The sequence below is a fragment of the Columba livia genome, chromosome 1 (genome assembly GCF_036013475.1).
Source record: "Columba livia isolate bColLiv1 breed racing homer chromosome 1, bColLiv1.pat.W.v2, whole genome shotgun sequence".
Lineage (NCBI taxonomy): Eukaryota > Metazoa > Chordata > Aves > Columbiformes > Columbidae > Columba > Columba livia.
In genome coordinates, this window is record NC_088602.1 from 107,002,946 (window position 1) to 107,020,950 (window position 18,005).

The window sequence follows — 18,005 nt, forward strand, 5'->3', positions numbered from 1 at the left end:
AACCTCCTGGACTGTGGCTGGCTGGCTGAATGGTCCTTCCAGCAAACATCGGGGAAGTTAAAATCACCCACAACAACCAGGGCCTGTGACTGTGAGGCCACTCTCAGCTGCCCGTAGAAGGCCTCCTCAACTTCCTCAGCCTGATCTGGTGGCCTGTAACAGACGCCCACAACAGTGTCACCCCTGCCAGTCTGCCTCATGATCCTGACCCATACACTCTCAACTCGCTCGTCATCCACTCCTGGGCAGAATTTAGTACATTGTAGTTGCTCTCTCACATAGAGAGCAACTCCACCACCACGCCTGGCTGGCCTGTCTTTCCTGAAAAGGGCATAGCCATCCATGACCACATTCCAGTCATGTGAACTGTCCCACCATGTTTCTGTAATTGCCACCAGATCATAATCTCGTGACCGAACACAGGATTCTAACTCCTCCTGCTTATTCCCCATGCTGTGCATATTGGTGTACAGGCATTTCAGGGAGCGAGCAGAGCACACCAGTTTCTCCCTAGGGTCATAGGAGGCCACCCGGTCCTCATCAGTTTTAGAATACTGCCCCACTGGGACAAGCCCAGCTACCCCATCCCTCTTCGAGCCTAGTTTAAAGCTCTCCAAATGAGCCCAGCTAATTCCTGCCCCAGCATCCTTTTGCCCCTGCGAGATAAACCTTTCCCACTTGACACTGTCTGGACTGGTGTCTTATAAAACCAACCATTATCAAAGAATCCAAAGCCCTGCCTGTAGCACAAGTCTTGGAGCCAACCATTTAGAGACTGAATTTTCCTATTCCATCCCACATCGTCACTTGAAGATGGAAGGAGTGAAGAGAAGATCACTTGAGCCCCTGAGTCTTTCACCATCCTTCCCAAGACCTTGAAATCGTTCTTCATTCCCTTCAGACTACGGGAAGCAGCTTCCTCCCCATCTGTCTGGAAGACCAGCAGCAGATAGTAGTCTGTCGGGTGCACCAGTTTGGGGAGCTCTCTAGCAATATCCTTGATCCGAGCTCCAGGTAGACTACAAACTTCCCTAAGATGAGGGTCAACTCTGCATATTGGGCCCTCTGTTCCTTTCAGAAGGGAATTTCCTATTACAATCACCCTTCTTTCTTTCTTATCAGAGGCAGTCTTAAGTTGTGAAGTCAACCGCCTCTTCCTATGTGATCTTGTAAGCAGGCTTGGCACCACCTCCTCAGCTACCTCTTCTTCAAGATCCAGGGCCTCAAACCTATTACGGAGGGGCACCTGGGGAGACAAAGCAGGCAGGGAGGGGGGCTGCCCGTGATGCCGAACCAGAATACGCTTCCAAGCCTCGTCGTCTTTTAGGTCCCCTACCTCTGCACGACAGCGACAAGGGCGGGGCCGTCTCAGGACTTCCGCCTCTGTCCGAGAGGGCAGGAGGTCCATCTCCTTTTGGGGGGTACCTCCCTGGGACCTTTCCGACTGGCACATCAGGGTGTTACTCCACCAGTCGATCTCCCTTTTGCACTCCCTGATGGTCCTCAGCGTCTCAACCTCCTCCTTAAGTTTCACAACCATGTCGAGCAGGTCTTGCACCTGCTCACACCTCACACAGGTGGAGAGCTGGCCTCCCTCCCCCGGCAGCAGCAGGCTCTGGCACTCCCTGCAGCCGGAGACCTGAACAGCCACCGTTCGGGACAGAAGCTCCTCAGTCTGCGCAGCCACAGTCTGTTTGAGACAAGCTCTCCTCCTGGAGGTGACCATGGTCGTCAGCAGTCTGGGATGCTGGCAATAAGTTAGAGGGGCTGACAAGCAACAAGTGCTCTCTGCACCCTGCTGCACAAGCTACCACACCCGCTGCTGCAACCCAGTGCGGGTGGGACTCACCCGTACACGAGCTGGGTGCTCCTCCCTGCACCTGGTGGGTGTAAATGCTTGCAGTGGTTACAGAAGTCCTGAACTGAGTGTATCCGCATATTTACTAATGAGACTAACAGGTTTTAAAATTAAGGTTTCCTAACTCACTGGCAAAAAGCTTTTTTGCTAAAGCTGATATAAATAAACACATACTAATACAGAAACATGTTACATAATCAAATCTGTACACACTTCGGTTGGGCTGCTCTGGTGTTCTTGAGTTTAACACATATGAGCACTGAAATCAGACTAAAAGCTACAAAGAAGGAATGACAGGAGGACATGACTGAGAAAACAAAAGCATCTTCCTTATTTGCCAGAGGTTTTGGTGATTACACTTGCACAGATAAACAAGCAACACCAGGCAGCACATCATTAAAGTTTACACTTCCATGACTAAGCTGGAATGACAGGATTAAATACCTTCTCCCTTTCAAGGGTCTGAGGATAGATTTATTCTAAACTGGTGAGAGTAGGACAAAGGAAAGTGTGTAATTTCTCCCTGTAATAAAAGGTGAATTTGAAGGACTAAATATCTCCAGACCTTAATGGTAATTTAGTCAGGCAGTTAATATTAATTTTGATATGATTATTTGGGTGAATAAAGTTATTCAAATATATAAGCACTCAAAGCACTGGCTTCCCACTATCTCATGGCAACAGCACAACACAGGTTATTTGTGGAAACAATGAGCACAGGTGCTTACCTCTTCATTGATGTACCAATATAGAGATGTGTCCTTCAGGACAAACCAGTATTTTTTCCATTTCTGGGAGAAATAACTCTTGGCATCTTTCTTTTTCCAAAGCCAGCCTTCACAGTCTCCTCGACCAAGATCTTTACATGAGATGCGTCTTTTACTTTTACCAGGAATAGGAGCTGAAAATGACAACAAGTTGATGTCAAAGTGTTTGACTTGTCCACTAAATCAGTAAGACAGCTAGCCAGAAAGTGCTCAACAAAATTAATTAAAAATTTCAACTTCAGTTTGCCATGACAAAACTTCTATTTTGACCACAAAGTCTGTGCCATGTACCATAAGTTGAAAACAAAACCATGTTCAGCACCTCAGAGAGCCCATATTCTATGGATAAGAAAAAAAAAAAGGCAACATAGAAAGAGAAAATATTACAGAGAAGAGGCTAGATATTTAAATATAAGAACAATTGTTATTTGTAATTTTCAACAAATTAATATTTCACATCAGATTAAAGTACACAGCATACAAATTCATGTACTTTCACACTTGACTGCCAGTTGTTCCACATTTTTGTGAAATACAACTGTGTAAGTACTTCATGGGTATTCCAGAAAAACCCTCTTTGCAGCTCTTTTTGCAGCTAAACATTTCCTACAGCCTTTGTACTTTGTAAATCAAAGGAGGAAAATTTTCTACAATATAAATTACCTTACAGTTTAGGTAATGAGCAAGGGCTGCAGTAAGGCACTACATGCAAACAGCTGGAAAAACCAACCTTGACCCAAAGAGGGCAGAGTCTAAGTACCCCCCTACCCCCCCCAAAAAAGAAGACAACAGTGGATATATGCAGGTAGAGCAGCATTAGGAAACTGTGACATCAGTATTGGACTAACACCTTCTTGACATGATCAACTGAACTGAACACTGGGTTAGAGCTAACAAGTTCTAGTTCCTCAGAAACTGCAATACCATAAACATTAAAGTTGGCAATTTCCTTCCTACCAATACATGAAAACAAATTTAATTTTTTACCTTTATTCTTCTTTTTACTTTTCTGCTGTAGAGAAGACTGTTGAAATGTCTACAAGAAAATCAAAACAGAAGAAGTGAAAATATAATGTTTATATTCAAGCACATCCTTATCGTAAAAGAAGTCTAATGTTGTGAATGCTGAAGTCATGACCAGGTTAAGACCTTCAACCAACAGACTGCTAGGCCTAGGAAAAATGGTAAGTTTAGTTCATATGTTCACAAGGTTGTAAAGCAAAACCACACAGTGAATCATCTTAAAACAGAGCACAAATTAGTTTGCCAAAACAACTGAAGTTTCTCTCTACAACGATCACTCCTCTCTTGTTCCATTAATAAGGAAGGAATGTCTCCCTTTGGTTAGAATGATAGTGAAGCTACACAGCTCTTGCATTGCTAATAGTCTAATTAAGGTCTTCCTGACACAAATATGGAAATACGCAAATTGACAGACTGCCTAATGCAGCTATGAAGGCATTTATATGGTGGTCTTTAGAACATCACATCATTTGCTCAGAAATGGGCCTAATATTTTTAAAGACAACAATGAAATTCTGCTAAATTGCAACTGGGGAGAAGTCTCCCAAACAAATACTCTGAAATAGAAACCACTTTATTTTTTACCAGGTTTGACTGGAAATATTTCCCTCCAGTTGGTCCATGCCCACGAACTAACCCATTTCCTTGACAATGAGACAGGATGGAAGTTATTCCTTCACTTAAGATCCTAGCTGATTAAAATGACAACACATACTAACATATTTTACAGTCATTTCTACGAAAAAGCTTTAACTTAGATAATCACCATCACTCCAGTGAATTAAAAAAAATACATAATTAATCAAAACTTTTAAAGACATTATTTTAGTTGTTTTGAATTTTAGCCTTCTGTAAAGATAGTCAAATATATTAGTGATGAAACTAAGAAAATGCCTTATTAGAGTGTCTGAGTCTTAAGACCTCTTATTTCTCCTTACTATGAATCAACACAAAAATAAAAACTTCTGTGCCACTTGTAAAGAATAAATCTAAGCAAAAGCACTGACAGCCCTGTGAGCCAAAATCCCACTCCTAGCTGATAAGAGAAACCCTCACCCAGGCTTACAAGACTCCCTTTTCAATTCCAAGAGCTCCTTTCCATTTTCTCCTCCTCACTTGCCGTACACCTGAGCTCAGCTGTGGGAGGCTGAGGCTCCACTTCCAAGGGATGTCTCATCTCACAGCTGAGACATTCTCAAGCAGCAAATACTAACATGTTTGTGCAGATAAATTACCAGCAATACAATGAAAATTAAATGTGATATCAAAAATCAACTGACTTAGTAGGTGTGCTGATTGCTTGTAGGCTGCATCTGAAGAAGGCTACTCAACTGTATTGCCACCTCAGATGGTGAGAATAGGCCTCCACTGGGAAGACAACAGGAGCCCATTTGTTTTGATTCCCTGGGTGTCGTCCTTTTCTTCTGCTACTGGTGTCAATTCACTCAGCACCAGCTCTTGGCAAGTCAAGACAGCAGCACCATCCCAGCTTACATCACATGAAATATCTCTACCTGTGTAGGACTAAGAGACATCTTTAGGGGCAGAAATGTGTAAATGACTCCCTCTTAGATGCTCTAAAAATCTTATCTAATTCAAAATAGCTGAAAAAACACATAACACAAACTCAAAACTTTAGTACTTCTCGGTTAAAAAAAAGAGACCATTTCATTCTGCTGCTTGACTTTTCTGCACTGATATTTTCACAGTGCCAAAACAGAAAAGGAAAAGCTCTGCTTGGTTTTCTTTTAAGTGATTCTGAAAGTGTATGAGAACATGAAGAGACTTCCCTTTAAATGTTTCAATCATAGATTGAATCTGCAAAAGTGAGCTTGCACTTTTCGACTTCTGAGTCAATTTTTGGGAAGAAAGGGTAATGAAGGGGTATCAGAGTTTTAAACAGGAAGGCAGCACGAAATTTAGACGTCTAGCCATTTTTCCATACATTATGTCATATTGCAAAATAGAATGTTTTTATTTAATTCAGTTATTATTCTAAATTAGCTCATTAAATTAAGGACATAATCTACAACTGAGTGAAGTTCTTTGGAACTGTTCAACTGACTTCAGTGATTTTAGCTAATACTTCAATTTATTTTACATAGATTCAGGCTTCAAGTTGGCTTGTCCTGTGTAAAAACAGCACCAGCTATTTTTTTTTCTTACCCACTGTGCATTAGTCAATGTCCTTCAGTTTCAAATCCACATCATGCACATTTCCAAAAAAAAACCAAATAAGGATGAAATGTAAAACCACTTCTTCTGTTGCTTTTTTTTAGGAATTAACTGAATGCAACCTGCAGCCTCTTCCCAGTTATTAGATAATGCTTCATGCCATCTTCTCAATGCTGTTTAGAATCCCAGAACGTTGAAGGAAGTCATGTACTACCTCCTGCTTAAAGCAAACCTTGCTTTGAAGCCAATGCTGGGTCATGTTCTTTAAGGTCATCTCCAGCCTAAAACCAGCTGTCTCCAAGGAAGGAGATTCCACAACCTGTCCTAATGGTGGCCACTATAATGTTTGCCCTTTTAAAGCTTAATTCCGTGATGTGGTAAATATAAAGATTTATTTTTAATGAACCCTGAAAATATGTATTCACACCAAAGCCAGAAATTCAGTTGTATTAAAGCAAGTTTGCTGCAAGATGCTGCTTAATCACCCACCCATGAGGCCGGATTTCAACATATGTTCACTGCATTTAGATTCTGACAAATCTTGAGCTGTGAGAAACCGCTTTCATAAACATCTTGTCCCAGTTTCCAGGAAAACATCTTTCCTACTAATTCTGAGAGAAAGCACAAAATTAAATGAAACCAGCATTTTATATTAAAGTTGTTAGTAACTCAAAATAATAAATAAAATAGAAACAAAACGGCCACTGAAAAGATTAATTAGATTAATATCTTAACCCAAATGAAAATTTGGCCTCCTGGAGAAAATTTGCAACTGGTTAATAATATTCTGAATGACAGGCTTTCCAGTTGCCTAAAATACAATTAGAAAAAACTTTCCATTGTCTAGAAGCAAGGCATCACCTGATGTCCAACATATATAAAAAAATCCCTTGAAAACCCTGACCCTCAGTTACTTGAATGCAATAATTTTCTCCTATCGTATGTGGTATTTTAGCTTGTTGTATTTAATAATATACCGAGACTAAACCCTCTAACAAATTCATATCTAAGTAGAATATCAAAGAAACATTTTAGGTATATATATGTCTGCCTTTGCTATCAGCAACCTCCAAAGCACATGTATTTAAAGAGAGACAAAACATGATCTATTACAGGGATTTTTACCATGGTTCTTTTTCTTCTTTCCTTCTTTTTTTAACAGTGGTACTAGCCTACTTTTACCTCAATCTTTCTGAGGGCTTAGCTGCACATCCAGTGGAGATTTCATTGTGCACAGAACAGCCATAACAGTTCCTCTTCCTGCAACTGTTCATTATTGAACCTGCTATGTGGGTTAAACTTACATTCGCAGCCTTCAAAATGATTGACAGAGTTCTGAAAGCCCAGCAGAAGACTGCACAACTGTAAATAGCAATCTGCTATAGGGTATGCCTTTCCATGCTTTTAGGATGATAGCACAGAAAACATCCAGGTGGAGATTTACACTAACAATCTATAACTGTATTTGTTCCTTCACTAAGAAAATAATCACATATAGTTGGTATAATCAACAATATTTGCATGCACATGATCATGCATCAGCATCTTTGTATGTACAACACAAAATTTTCAAGAAATGAGACTATCAGGTTTTTCTTTCATCTTGAGAGATATCTAGCTTTCTGTGAGCTTTCAGCTCTTGTAAAAAAGTACTCATTCTTGGTCAGTACCAAACCTTCTGTGTACTTGCTCAGAAGTGAAGCAAGCTTGAAAGTTAGTCATTAACATTCAGAAGCCTGAACATGTGAGTATTTATTATGAACTACTTAGTAGTAATTTGATAGTTGTCTATTTGGAAAAACATATTTGAACAAAAAGTGCCAAATAATCTAAATTTCAAATAACTTGTTTCAAATAAATTTCAAATAAATTTGTTTCATGCCAACCAGGAAACTTAACAAACTGATCTTCCAATGCTAATATTAAATTGGAGTGAAACTGCTATCGTGAGAGGTGAATATTTGATAAAACTCATGTTATGATGAAAGTTAGAAAATGTCTATTCCAGTTGATACTTCAAATAAAAGTAGAAGATAAGTAGACTGGTTATCGAAACTATTAATTTGGGAGGACTGGTTATTCTGCGAAACTTCAAGAGTCTGAGGAGGAAGTCTAAAGATTTGGGGTCAAACTACTCCTACATAAGAGCTTCTCTAAGATCGAATATAAATTCGATGTGTGACCACCTGAACATGATGTCCATGTCCAAAAACTAGCTTTATTCTAACGGTTACATGAACCGCTTCATGGTTACAGTATTTGTAGGTCTACCAAAAGAAGACCATAACTGAAGTTTTTCTGAAGATCTGGATTTGCCTCAGCAATTAGTATGAAATTTGACAGCTCCTAAAATCCTATTTCAAGTGCTCATTTGTTTCTTCACTTTTCAGAGATTTTGCACTCGCTCATTTTTGGAAAGCTGGAAGAGAGAACCAGGTTATGGAAATAATAACCTCCAATTCTTTTACCCGAATTTGAGTTCAGTCTGATGGGGAAAGAAAATGGCAGGTATCTTTATAGTTTTTTTGAGAGCTCAAGTCAAATCCAATTTTTCTCAAGCTGCAACATTAGAGCCTAAGGAACTATTTAGAGTCAGACAGTTCCCCTCTGTCACTACAAGATAACTTTGTCTAGTTTCAGCAAAGCAGCTTGTAACATTTCTGATTACTGGAACTTTCTGCTGCAAATGGGAAAGCCAATACCTGGAAAAAATGAAATTTGATTGAGCTCTCACACTCAATACTTTGAGAACAACGGCAATGATCTGTTTTCACAGTTTTGATACACCACATATACGTGTTTCTCTGCATTTGGTGTGTTAAGACCCCCAATTTTGGAGCTAAAAGAGTGAAAAGGGGGAAAAGTTCAAAGCTATTTATATTACATTGTCACACTATCCATCACTATCAAGAACTCATGCTTAATGGTACTTGCAACAGACGATTTTGCCAAATGTTTTTGTTTACCATCTTGTTTAGTCTCCATTAAGAGCTAATGGTAGTACTAATTATTTTCATGGGTATTTGTCAAAAATAGAGTTTTCAAGGACTATGCTAGAAAGGTATGATGAGATAAGACCTCTGGAAGCTCAGAAAGTTTGAAACCTTCTGCCAGTCATCAGCAGAATTTCATTCACAACAGACAACTGTTTTGTTTACAGCAGGACCAGCTAATGACCTATGTTTAGCCCTCAAAATAAGCAAAACGATTACTGATACAGTCATCTAGGTCTTGATGCTAGCTGAGTTCACACGGGACATCTGCAAGGTAGTTTTTGGAACAAGAGCTGAAGCTGGGCTACACAGGACTTTATTGGCATAGGAAAGAAGAGACAAGGCATGACTTGGAATCAGTTACCAGGGCTCAAGGTCAAAGGAAGCATCTATGGATGAAATTGCACTCAAAAAGGAACCTACTAAAAAGCAGGATAAAGGAAGACTATGCTTTAAGGTATGATCCTGTTTAGAAAGGCAAAAACTTCACTGCCTTGTTTGAATAGTTTTGTGTGTTGTCTGGGGTTCAGAGACTGCTAACAGAATGAATATCTGCAAAAAATCTCACGCTTGGCATATCTGGTTTTTCAGATCATGCAGGGTGTTTTACGAAACACTCTTGTTCAGGAGACGCAAGTTTCCCCATCACACGAGTTAAAATGCCTGATGAGGGAAGGAATTTTCAGATTTGAAATCCTCCCTGGGAAGCTGGAAGTTCTTCTCCGCCATTGCATTTTCCTAGTGGAAAACTAACACACAAAGATTATTCCAAATCCTAATCTATTATCTTTTCTTCTTAGATTTTGCTGAATAATTGTACATTTTATCTTTCATTCTGGATTTTGAACTTTGCATACATTCAACATTCTCTGATTTATCTGTGGCTACAACTATTTTGTTGCCCAAAACCAGTACCAAGTAACACTAAGTTGTGAATAAAGTATTTTTAATATGCTGCAAGAGTTCTAGTTTAAACAACCCTTCTCAAAGCAGGGCTTCACTCTGGATAGGTAAAAGGCAAACACAGTAAATGCGATTGTTCATGTGAGAGAAAATCTAATACAAAATGACAGCAGTGAATTTATGAAAGCAGATCCAGAAATATTTCCTATGCTAAAGTCAGAGGCTGATGACAAAACAGTCATCATATGTGAGTAACTCATAAATCCATGGTGAGTTGGATGAAAAGAGATTTACAGACAAAGGACGCCACAGCTGATTAACAATGCCCTGAAACCTTCAGTAGTGCCTCTCAAAAGCAAAATTTCTTGAATCGTATCTTGATCTCGTGGTTCTTTGGTAAGAGATACTTGTGCTCTCCCTTCACAGTACTCTCTGCTCTTGAGCACACTCTATAATAAAAATACCATACCTGGAATTCAAAGGATAACATTCACTAAGGTTCTAGCTAAGATATTTAATGCTAGAACACAGTATGAACATTATATATGAACATGCTTCTAAAAGTGAGCTTTTGTAGTATAAACAAAACAACACCAACAAGTAAGGTAGAATCACGATACTAAATATCCTGTGGATATTTCTCTTTTAAATGGCAGGTACCTCAGGCAGAGAGAAACATGAATCACTTCTGTCAAATGGGTTGTGAGAGGCACAGACAAATTAACAGTCACTGGAAGAACAGCTCCCAAAATTAATGGCTTGATATGTTATCCTATATGCGTATATTCCTCCTCCTCCCTCAGTTGTGCCTTTTCAGAACTATAAAAAGGTGTTTCAATACTAAGACCAAATGAATGTGTATTTGGCAGCAGCCAAAAAGACAATTTCAGAAAACATCATTTGCTACACCTACCTGACAAGCGATGGCCCTGTTCCTGCTCCTTTTCTCCACCCACCCCTCACCCCCGCCGCCACAGTAGCTTTATCAAAGGTTTCTAGGAAGTACAAGATCTACAGTCCATGGCTATGCCTTCTATCACGCATGGTCACCGCTTTTACTGGGTTCCTGTATTTTTGGAGCTCTGCCCATGAATTCCAAATGCTTGCATTTTGTTAGTGACCACAGGATAAAGAAACAGTGTGTGTCTCAAAAGGAATATACTAAGAGCTTTTTACTGTAAAAAATGTAGCTTTAGACCTTGAAGATGTCTACTTTGTAGCTGCTTCTCTTGCAGGCAATGGATACATTACCTGTGCAGGGTGCTCTCCTTATTACATAGTCAACAAGGGTTGATAACATCAAAGATGTCTAATCTTTTCATATAACTGTTCTACGGCTGCTTATGCAAGAAGATTATGCTAGCTAGTGACAGAAATGTCATTGTCTGAAACATGATAGCAAGCACAGCCTTTCTGTTTAGGGATTCAGTCTCCTAACCCTAAACTTTTTCTTGTAATTTGTGGGGGGAGGGCCTCTGTGACAAACGTTGCGTTAGCTGGATGCAAATTTGAAGTTGCACAAGCTAGTGCAAATTGTTTGTGCAAAGTCGTTAGCATAATGCATGCAAAACTTAGAAAAATGAAAACATTTTTTAAATCTCCAAGCCATGTTGAGAAAATAATAAGCAGTGGTCCTGCTTTCCATGACCAGAGAAAGATTTTCCTTCTGAGCCATTAAGTCACAGGACTTAATTGAAATACTGAAGCAGTAAAACTTCTGGACAATATCAAATTTAAATGAGAGTTCTCATATTCCCCCACTATCTTTCTGACTGACAGAACAAGGACTGCAGCACTGTCATAGCTGCCTGAAACAAATGAGGATGAAAAGTTAAACTAGACAAGTGCTGTTCATTAGAATAATTTATTCTGAGATCATTCTGCTGCTCTACATCTCTCTGAAACATGTAATTTTTGGTACCTCCCACACTGCTTTTATTGACAGTAAGTAATCTAAGAGAGAAAGGGAGGTTCAAAAACTATATGTAGTCTATAATGGCAAAAGTCCAAGATGCATCAGTTGTTCCATCACTATGTATATTTCAGCTGCATCTTTTTAAGGAAGAAAAAGAAACTGAATTATGACCCATTACAGAATAGTATTTAACCCTTCATTTTGACTTCTACCCCAGTGCAATTCCCAGATTCATCTCTTACTGAAGAGAATGGACTAGCCAGAGAACCTCAAAATGGCTGAGCCAGGAGGGCACCTCTGGAGACTGTCTTATCCAACCCGTTGTTCAAAGTAGGGTCAACTAGAGCATGTTGCTCAGGGCTGTGTCCAGTTGGGTTTTTAATATCTCCAAAGACGGAGACTCTGCAAACTCTATGAGCAACCTGCTCCAGTTAAACCATCTTCACAGTTAAAGTAGTTTTTAATCATGTTTACATGGAATTTCCTGTATTCAATGTACATCCATTGCCTCTTCTCCTTTCGCAAGGTATCACTGAGATGAGTCACCTCATACGCACTTCCAGAAGCCTTGTGGATTGCTTGTGCCCTGCTCTGTTGCCCCTGCAACAGATACAACAGTCAAACAAACCTCTTTCAAATCATGCAATTTCCTCCAGGAAAGATCTGGTTTTGCTTAGAAAATTTCTGTCTTATTCACGGGAAAGATAGGCCCTCCATATGTTTATCTAAACACTAAACCAATAAGGCTACCCACCAGATTCAAGAAACTTATTCTGCAAGTGATCTGTGTTAGATCAGAGAGGTGGTCTGTGGCACCTCATGGAACTGATCCTGGACCCTCTGGGAAGAAAACCTAAACTACTGTAAAACATCAAAGAAGCCAAGTTCAGAGCATTCACAAAATCTTGCATAAGACCCATGATCATTCTAGATGAAAAATCAGTAGCTTAAAATAAAGGTCCCATGTCCCCCTACAACACCTAGGTGTTTGCTTATGATGAAAATCACATGCGCGGGTCCTTTTGTAGGAGCAGTCAATAATGGTTCCAGTTGTGTCCCTCAGTATGATTTCTTTCCTATTGCTCAGTGTGGCTGAGTGCAGGGGATATAAGTGCTCTGTAACGAACGAAGGCAGAACTGAGTAAAGAGATTTTTGCCTTAAGGAAGAGATACTCTTGCAAGCTATTCTCTGTTAGCACTCGGGCATAATATTCTTTCAGTGAGAGAAATAGAAAACTCATTCTGACTTTCAAAATACTAAGTTTTTGATGAAAAAATCAATAAAACAGAAAATTGTGCTTTTCTGGAACTAGGGAATTTACAAAGGCTGTGGTGCAAACAGGAAATCAGTGCATAGTTGTGTGTGAAAGAAGCAGTCTTAGCAAAGGAGATGCACAAGACAAAGTACAGCCATCAAAATGCTTTCTTTCCTCATCTCTAGAAGGCAAAACATACAAATCCAAATTTTCTTTTTTTTAAGTAGTACTATTCATCAGGAGAAAAACTTATCTACTGGACATGTCCTTAATATAATTTCCAAGGCTTGGAGATTTCTCTCCATTTGTACCCTTCAGGACTAAAATTACATTTTCAAAATGTAATGCTTTGTGCCTTTTTATCATTGTACCATGCTACCAGAAAAGGCTTGCAGCAATAGCTGTAGTAATAGTTACATATCAGGGCTGAATACGGGTAGCTCTTAACTACAGGAAATAACAGGATCTTGAACAGAGGGGAAGTTTTCAGGGGGAAATAAGGGAAAGAGCATTTGTACCTCAGGCATTATACATTCTGTTAAAATTTGTACCAAACACTCCCATTGCACCTATGAATTAAGGCAGAAAAAGAACAGTTCATTCCAGGGTAGAAGTCACATTACTTGCTGGAATTTAGTGAAATTTCCTCTGAGCATAAGATGAAACAGCATGTCTCAGAAGGTGGGGAAACATAACATTTGGTCTTTTTAATTCTGTGCTGGTTATGGTGACCTTAATGGATACAAACCAGCTTAAAAAATTATTTTTACACTTCATTCTAAAGTCAGAATTCTGTAGTGTTAGACATACTATCTACTTAGATTAATCTGAAAGCAAAGGGATATACTTGAGAAATGGACAACAATCACTATATGAAAAACAGGAGGGTTTTTCCTTCACAATACAGCAGCACAGATGGATTGGCTGATTCAGAGATCAGGTGCTAAGCAACAAGCACTTCTTCCCAGTACAATAGAAACACCTCATAAAACAGCTTCTGTTCTGCAGCCGCATTGCTGCAAAGAGCCATTTTCCTCCCAGGTGCAACCATACAATCTTCCACGTTATGGGTCAGCAACAGGTTTGAGGTGCCACTGCCATGGAAGCAGGGCAGAGGAATGGGGCAGAGACTCCTGCGGAGTTAAAACCACTGCTTTGAAAAAATCACTTGTTCAGAAACAATTGTGCTGTTTGTCAAAGCCTTTTGATAAGACGGTACTCTGAAATAGGCATCTGCCCCCCTTTAATCCAAACATTTTCACCACTAGTACAAGTTTTATAGAATACCAAATTTCATTGTGTGTGCCAGCTGGTGTCCTCGGTGCACAGCTTTCATAGTCCTGGTACCTTCCTTTTCCTTGTGCAGAAAGAAGTAAGGAGAGGAGCCAGTCGAGAAGTCAGGACCCAGATCTAAGGTCTCATAGATGTGACACTCCCCACCATATTGCAGTGACAACTTATGCCAAGTCCCCTCTGTGCAATGCCTGACATACGCTTCTCTGCTACAATATTCTGTGCTTAATCTCTTCTTTATTAAAGAGGAATAACTTTTATACCTTAAAAAAAAATCTCTCAGCTGTGCTATTGTGATTGTACCAGCTACAGGTAACACAGTGTACAAACAATGTTAATACCTACAAAGGCAAATGTCCTTTATCAGGTAGTGAAAGCAGGATATAACCAGGAGTGATCAAATCAAATAGATAACAGAAAAAATACAGAATGGGGATGTGAAAGGAAATTGGGAAATGTTCTGAGCTGAGAGATTTATTAGTCTATAGATCTACATCTCTTGACAATGTAAAATTACACTTTCTGAGCATTATATCATATGCAGTAGGGAATAAATCTAGACTGGCAGAGCTGGACTAGATGACCTTTACTGTAACTCTCTCATTTTTAAAGAATTCCCCAGCTTCGTCATGGAAAGAAATTATATCTGGCCATTTTTTACCTCATGCTCAGGCTTGAAAGAAGGTAATAGAGAAAGTTTAAAATAAAAATTTTCCACAAAAAACTCCAACTGTGCTTCATGGTGGCCCCCTCCAAAATCTCACCTCATATCTAGAGCATTTTGTTTTGCTGCAATAGTTAACTCGGGATTTTAATAGAAAATGACAGGGTATATAGAAATAGATGTAAAATCTCCCACATACAATACCTTCAAATTTCATTTTGGCAACTGCTTCCCCAATAAGAGAAAATTCATAGTATTAACTGCTGCTTTAAAAGAGAAGCGATGCAGATGTGAAAATATTCTCTCATCTGTGATAGAAATAATATTCCTTATGAACAATGCAGGTCTTATCCCATATAATTAAAAGAACTTAGCACTCCCTCTTCGGGAGACAAAATATTATTATTTCACAAAATGTATGCTTAACCAGAACTCAAGTATAAATCTGCATATGCACATCCACTCTCTTCAGTCTTGAGTTTAAAGGACTGAGAGTCTAGAACTGGTAGAACAAACATGAGATTACTGAGGCACTTTCACAAGATGATTTTAGCTAAACAGCAGTGATACAACAGCAACTATGCCTTCAACTCTGGTAAGTTACTCTCCTCTCGGTTACCACTGAAATCACTGTTTTATTGCTCACCATCTGCAGTGCAGCAGGTTGGGAACGAGCTCGTGCACTCTCCATTCATCTCAGGTGGTTTTCAACACCGAACTAGGCAAAGTCCTGAAATGCCTTATCTGACCTCAGAGCTGGCCCTGCTTTGAGCCAACACCAGAGTAGAAACCTCCTGCCGTCTCTCCTAGTCCGAATTATGCTAGTAAGCCTATGCACTTTATGCTGGTTTCTGAGGCTTTTGTTTGTTTGTTTTTCTATAGGAAATTCATTAGGAGCGAAGCCTTTCTCTTGCTGGGACGCTAATAATAATTTTGTTCTCTTTCCTGCCCTCTGTCCAACTTTTTTCTTGGAATTATGATGACTGGCCCTCCATTCACCCAGTCTGCCACTTTTTACTTGTTCCATCATTAGCAATAGCAATGCACACCATGTTTGAATGCGGAATTTAATATCATATCTGAATAAGATTAAATGAAGGTGATTAACTGCAATAGCAAAGGACTAGACCCAGGAGGCCTCTCTATTCCTCTATGTTGATTGCGTTAGTCTAAAAATAACACAATTTCCTCTTCCATTAGTAAGGAATTTATATGCTGTTTCTCTTTTGTCTTTTATCTCTGAAATGTAATTTGTTTTGGACCAGATTTTTACCAAACCCAGATGGAATACCTAGATTTACCTTTTAGAACAACAGCCTTACGGCTGTCCCAATTACTTTCAGTTGTGACAAGTACCTTATGGAGTAAGGCATATTTTGTTTATTGGTTAACTGTTTCACCCTTTGTTTTATAGGCCACACAGTTTACTTATGGCCTAGAAGAAGTTCCTACACTGATTTCAACAATGTAACTACTATTTTTATTACATATTTTGTGCTTGTTAAATTTTTGAAGTGCTGCATTCAAAGGAAGGAATATATATAGGATAATTTAGATAGATTTCTTTTTCAAGTGAAGAAGCTGGCCAAGGGCTGGAACCACTATTCCATCTTGAGAATGTGAGAGGTGCTGCTCTTCTGTCTGAATCAGATACATAAAACCACGAGTCTGCAACTGAAAGAAATGAAACATGTGCCAAAGCTGACTATAGGCAATGAGGTGATTGTGGCTGTGGAACACAACAGTGTTTCAGACTCATGAAAGCACTAGATATGAATTTCCAGTTGTGTTTCTTCCTCTTACCCATCTACCCCTTACTGAATTTTTAAGTTTTTGTTCTTTCCAGTTATCTCTCAGAGCAAAAGACCTTCTGTAACAGAACTATACTAGAGGAAGCTGACTAGAGAAATGCAAATAAGCTAGGTGCTCATGATGCCTTCAGAGTGAAATTGAATATTCTACTCTGCATTGCATTATATGAAACATTTTACTGGTGTTTTTCCTTTGAATAGACATTGAGTGTTTTAAAAGAACTCCAAACCAGATTATTCTATAACTTCATAAGCCTATTCATCTCTGTTTCTACTACAGAATGGTGAGCTCCTTCCATTTACACACACATGGATCTAAATATCATCACAGCCTTCTGTCCTTGTTACATGCTCATTGATGGGAAAATGAACAAGGACTTGAAGTGACAAACAGGCCAAAGTGCTCTCCTACATCCCCATATGGCTACAAAACTAAGGCGAGATACGACCAGTGTAACCTACAGAAGAAAGGGATGTAAATATCACACATGCTCCAGTTACCTCCAGAGGATATCCCACTGTTTAACTTTTACCAGAGCCAAGCTATGCTGGACTTTCATAAACATAAAAGTACTTGAGAAGAAACTAGGGCATCACAGCGGTTCAGACTATTGGACCTGCTCTACTGAGGTTCCCAGGAGACTGCTTGGAGTCCAGACTGAGAGTGCTATTTTTGAAAAGGCCTGACATCGTGAAGAATGACAAATTTTCTTCACTTGTGAAATTTCAATAGTATATATGCTACTTTCAGTTGAGGTTTGTGTTTTCCGCCTTTACAGTGGTAGCTAGTGCATGCACAATTATATTTAGACTGTAATCTTCAAGAAGGAGTTTAAAATTCCTTTGCTGATGATTGATGCCTGTAAGTCTATAATAATTCTGCAAGCTTCAGTATTATTTTAACACAAATATTTAAATAGAGATGAAAGACCATAGAGAAGAAGCAATACTAAGTCAAGTGTTAACAAAAATCATGGAAATACTTATGGAAAATACTTTTCACTATGCACTTAGGTTAAACTGCTAGACTTTTATTCTATAGTAATTACGAGTCTAACTGTAGACAATTGTGAAAACAGGGAGAAAAAAAAGGAAAAGAGAGCCTTGATATTTAAATACTGCCATAGTTGGACTTCAAACATTTTCAAGAAGAAAATGTACAAACTCCATCTGTTGTAACGGTACAATGACATCCTAGGTTTCAGACACCTACTTAAAATCTGTGCAATTGATTTTCATTTTTTACTCTACTGACTTACTTTTGTTTAATTACAAATATCCATAACAAAAATTCACCAAACAGTAATGCGTTAAATACTGTGATGCTTACAATTGTAATAACTTGCT

At 39.1% G+C, this 18,005-nt stretch overlaps 1 protein-coding gene across 6 annotated transcripts in view; it reads right to left on the reverse strand.

Annotated features, from left to right (window-relative positions):
* CNKSR2 (connector enhancer of kinase suppressor of Ras 2) overlaps positions 1-18,005 on the reverse strand; it is a 218,212-nt gene that overhangs the window by 61,181 nt on the left and 139,026 nt on the right. For all 6 annotated transcript variants that reach the window (XM_065071354.1, XM_065071347.1, XM_065071335.1 and 3 more), the window contains 2 exons: positions 3,613-3,661; positions 2,587-2,759 (listed from right to left, as the gene is read on the reverse strand). In XM_065071354.1, coding sequence (XP_064927426.1) covers positions 2,587-2,759; positions 3,613-3,661 — 222 coding nt within the window. The remainder of the gene's footprint in view (positions 1-2,586; positions 2,760-3,612; positions 3,662-18,005) is intronic.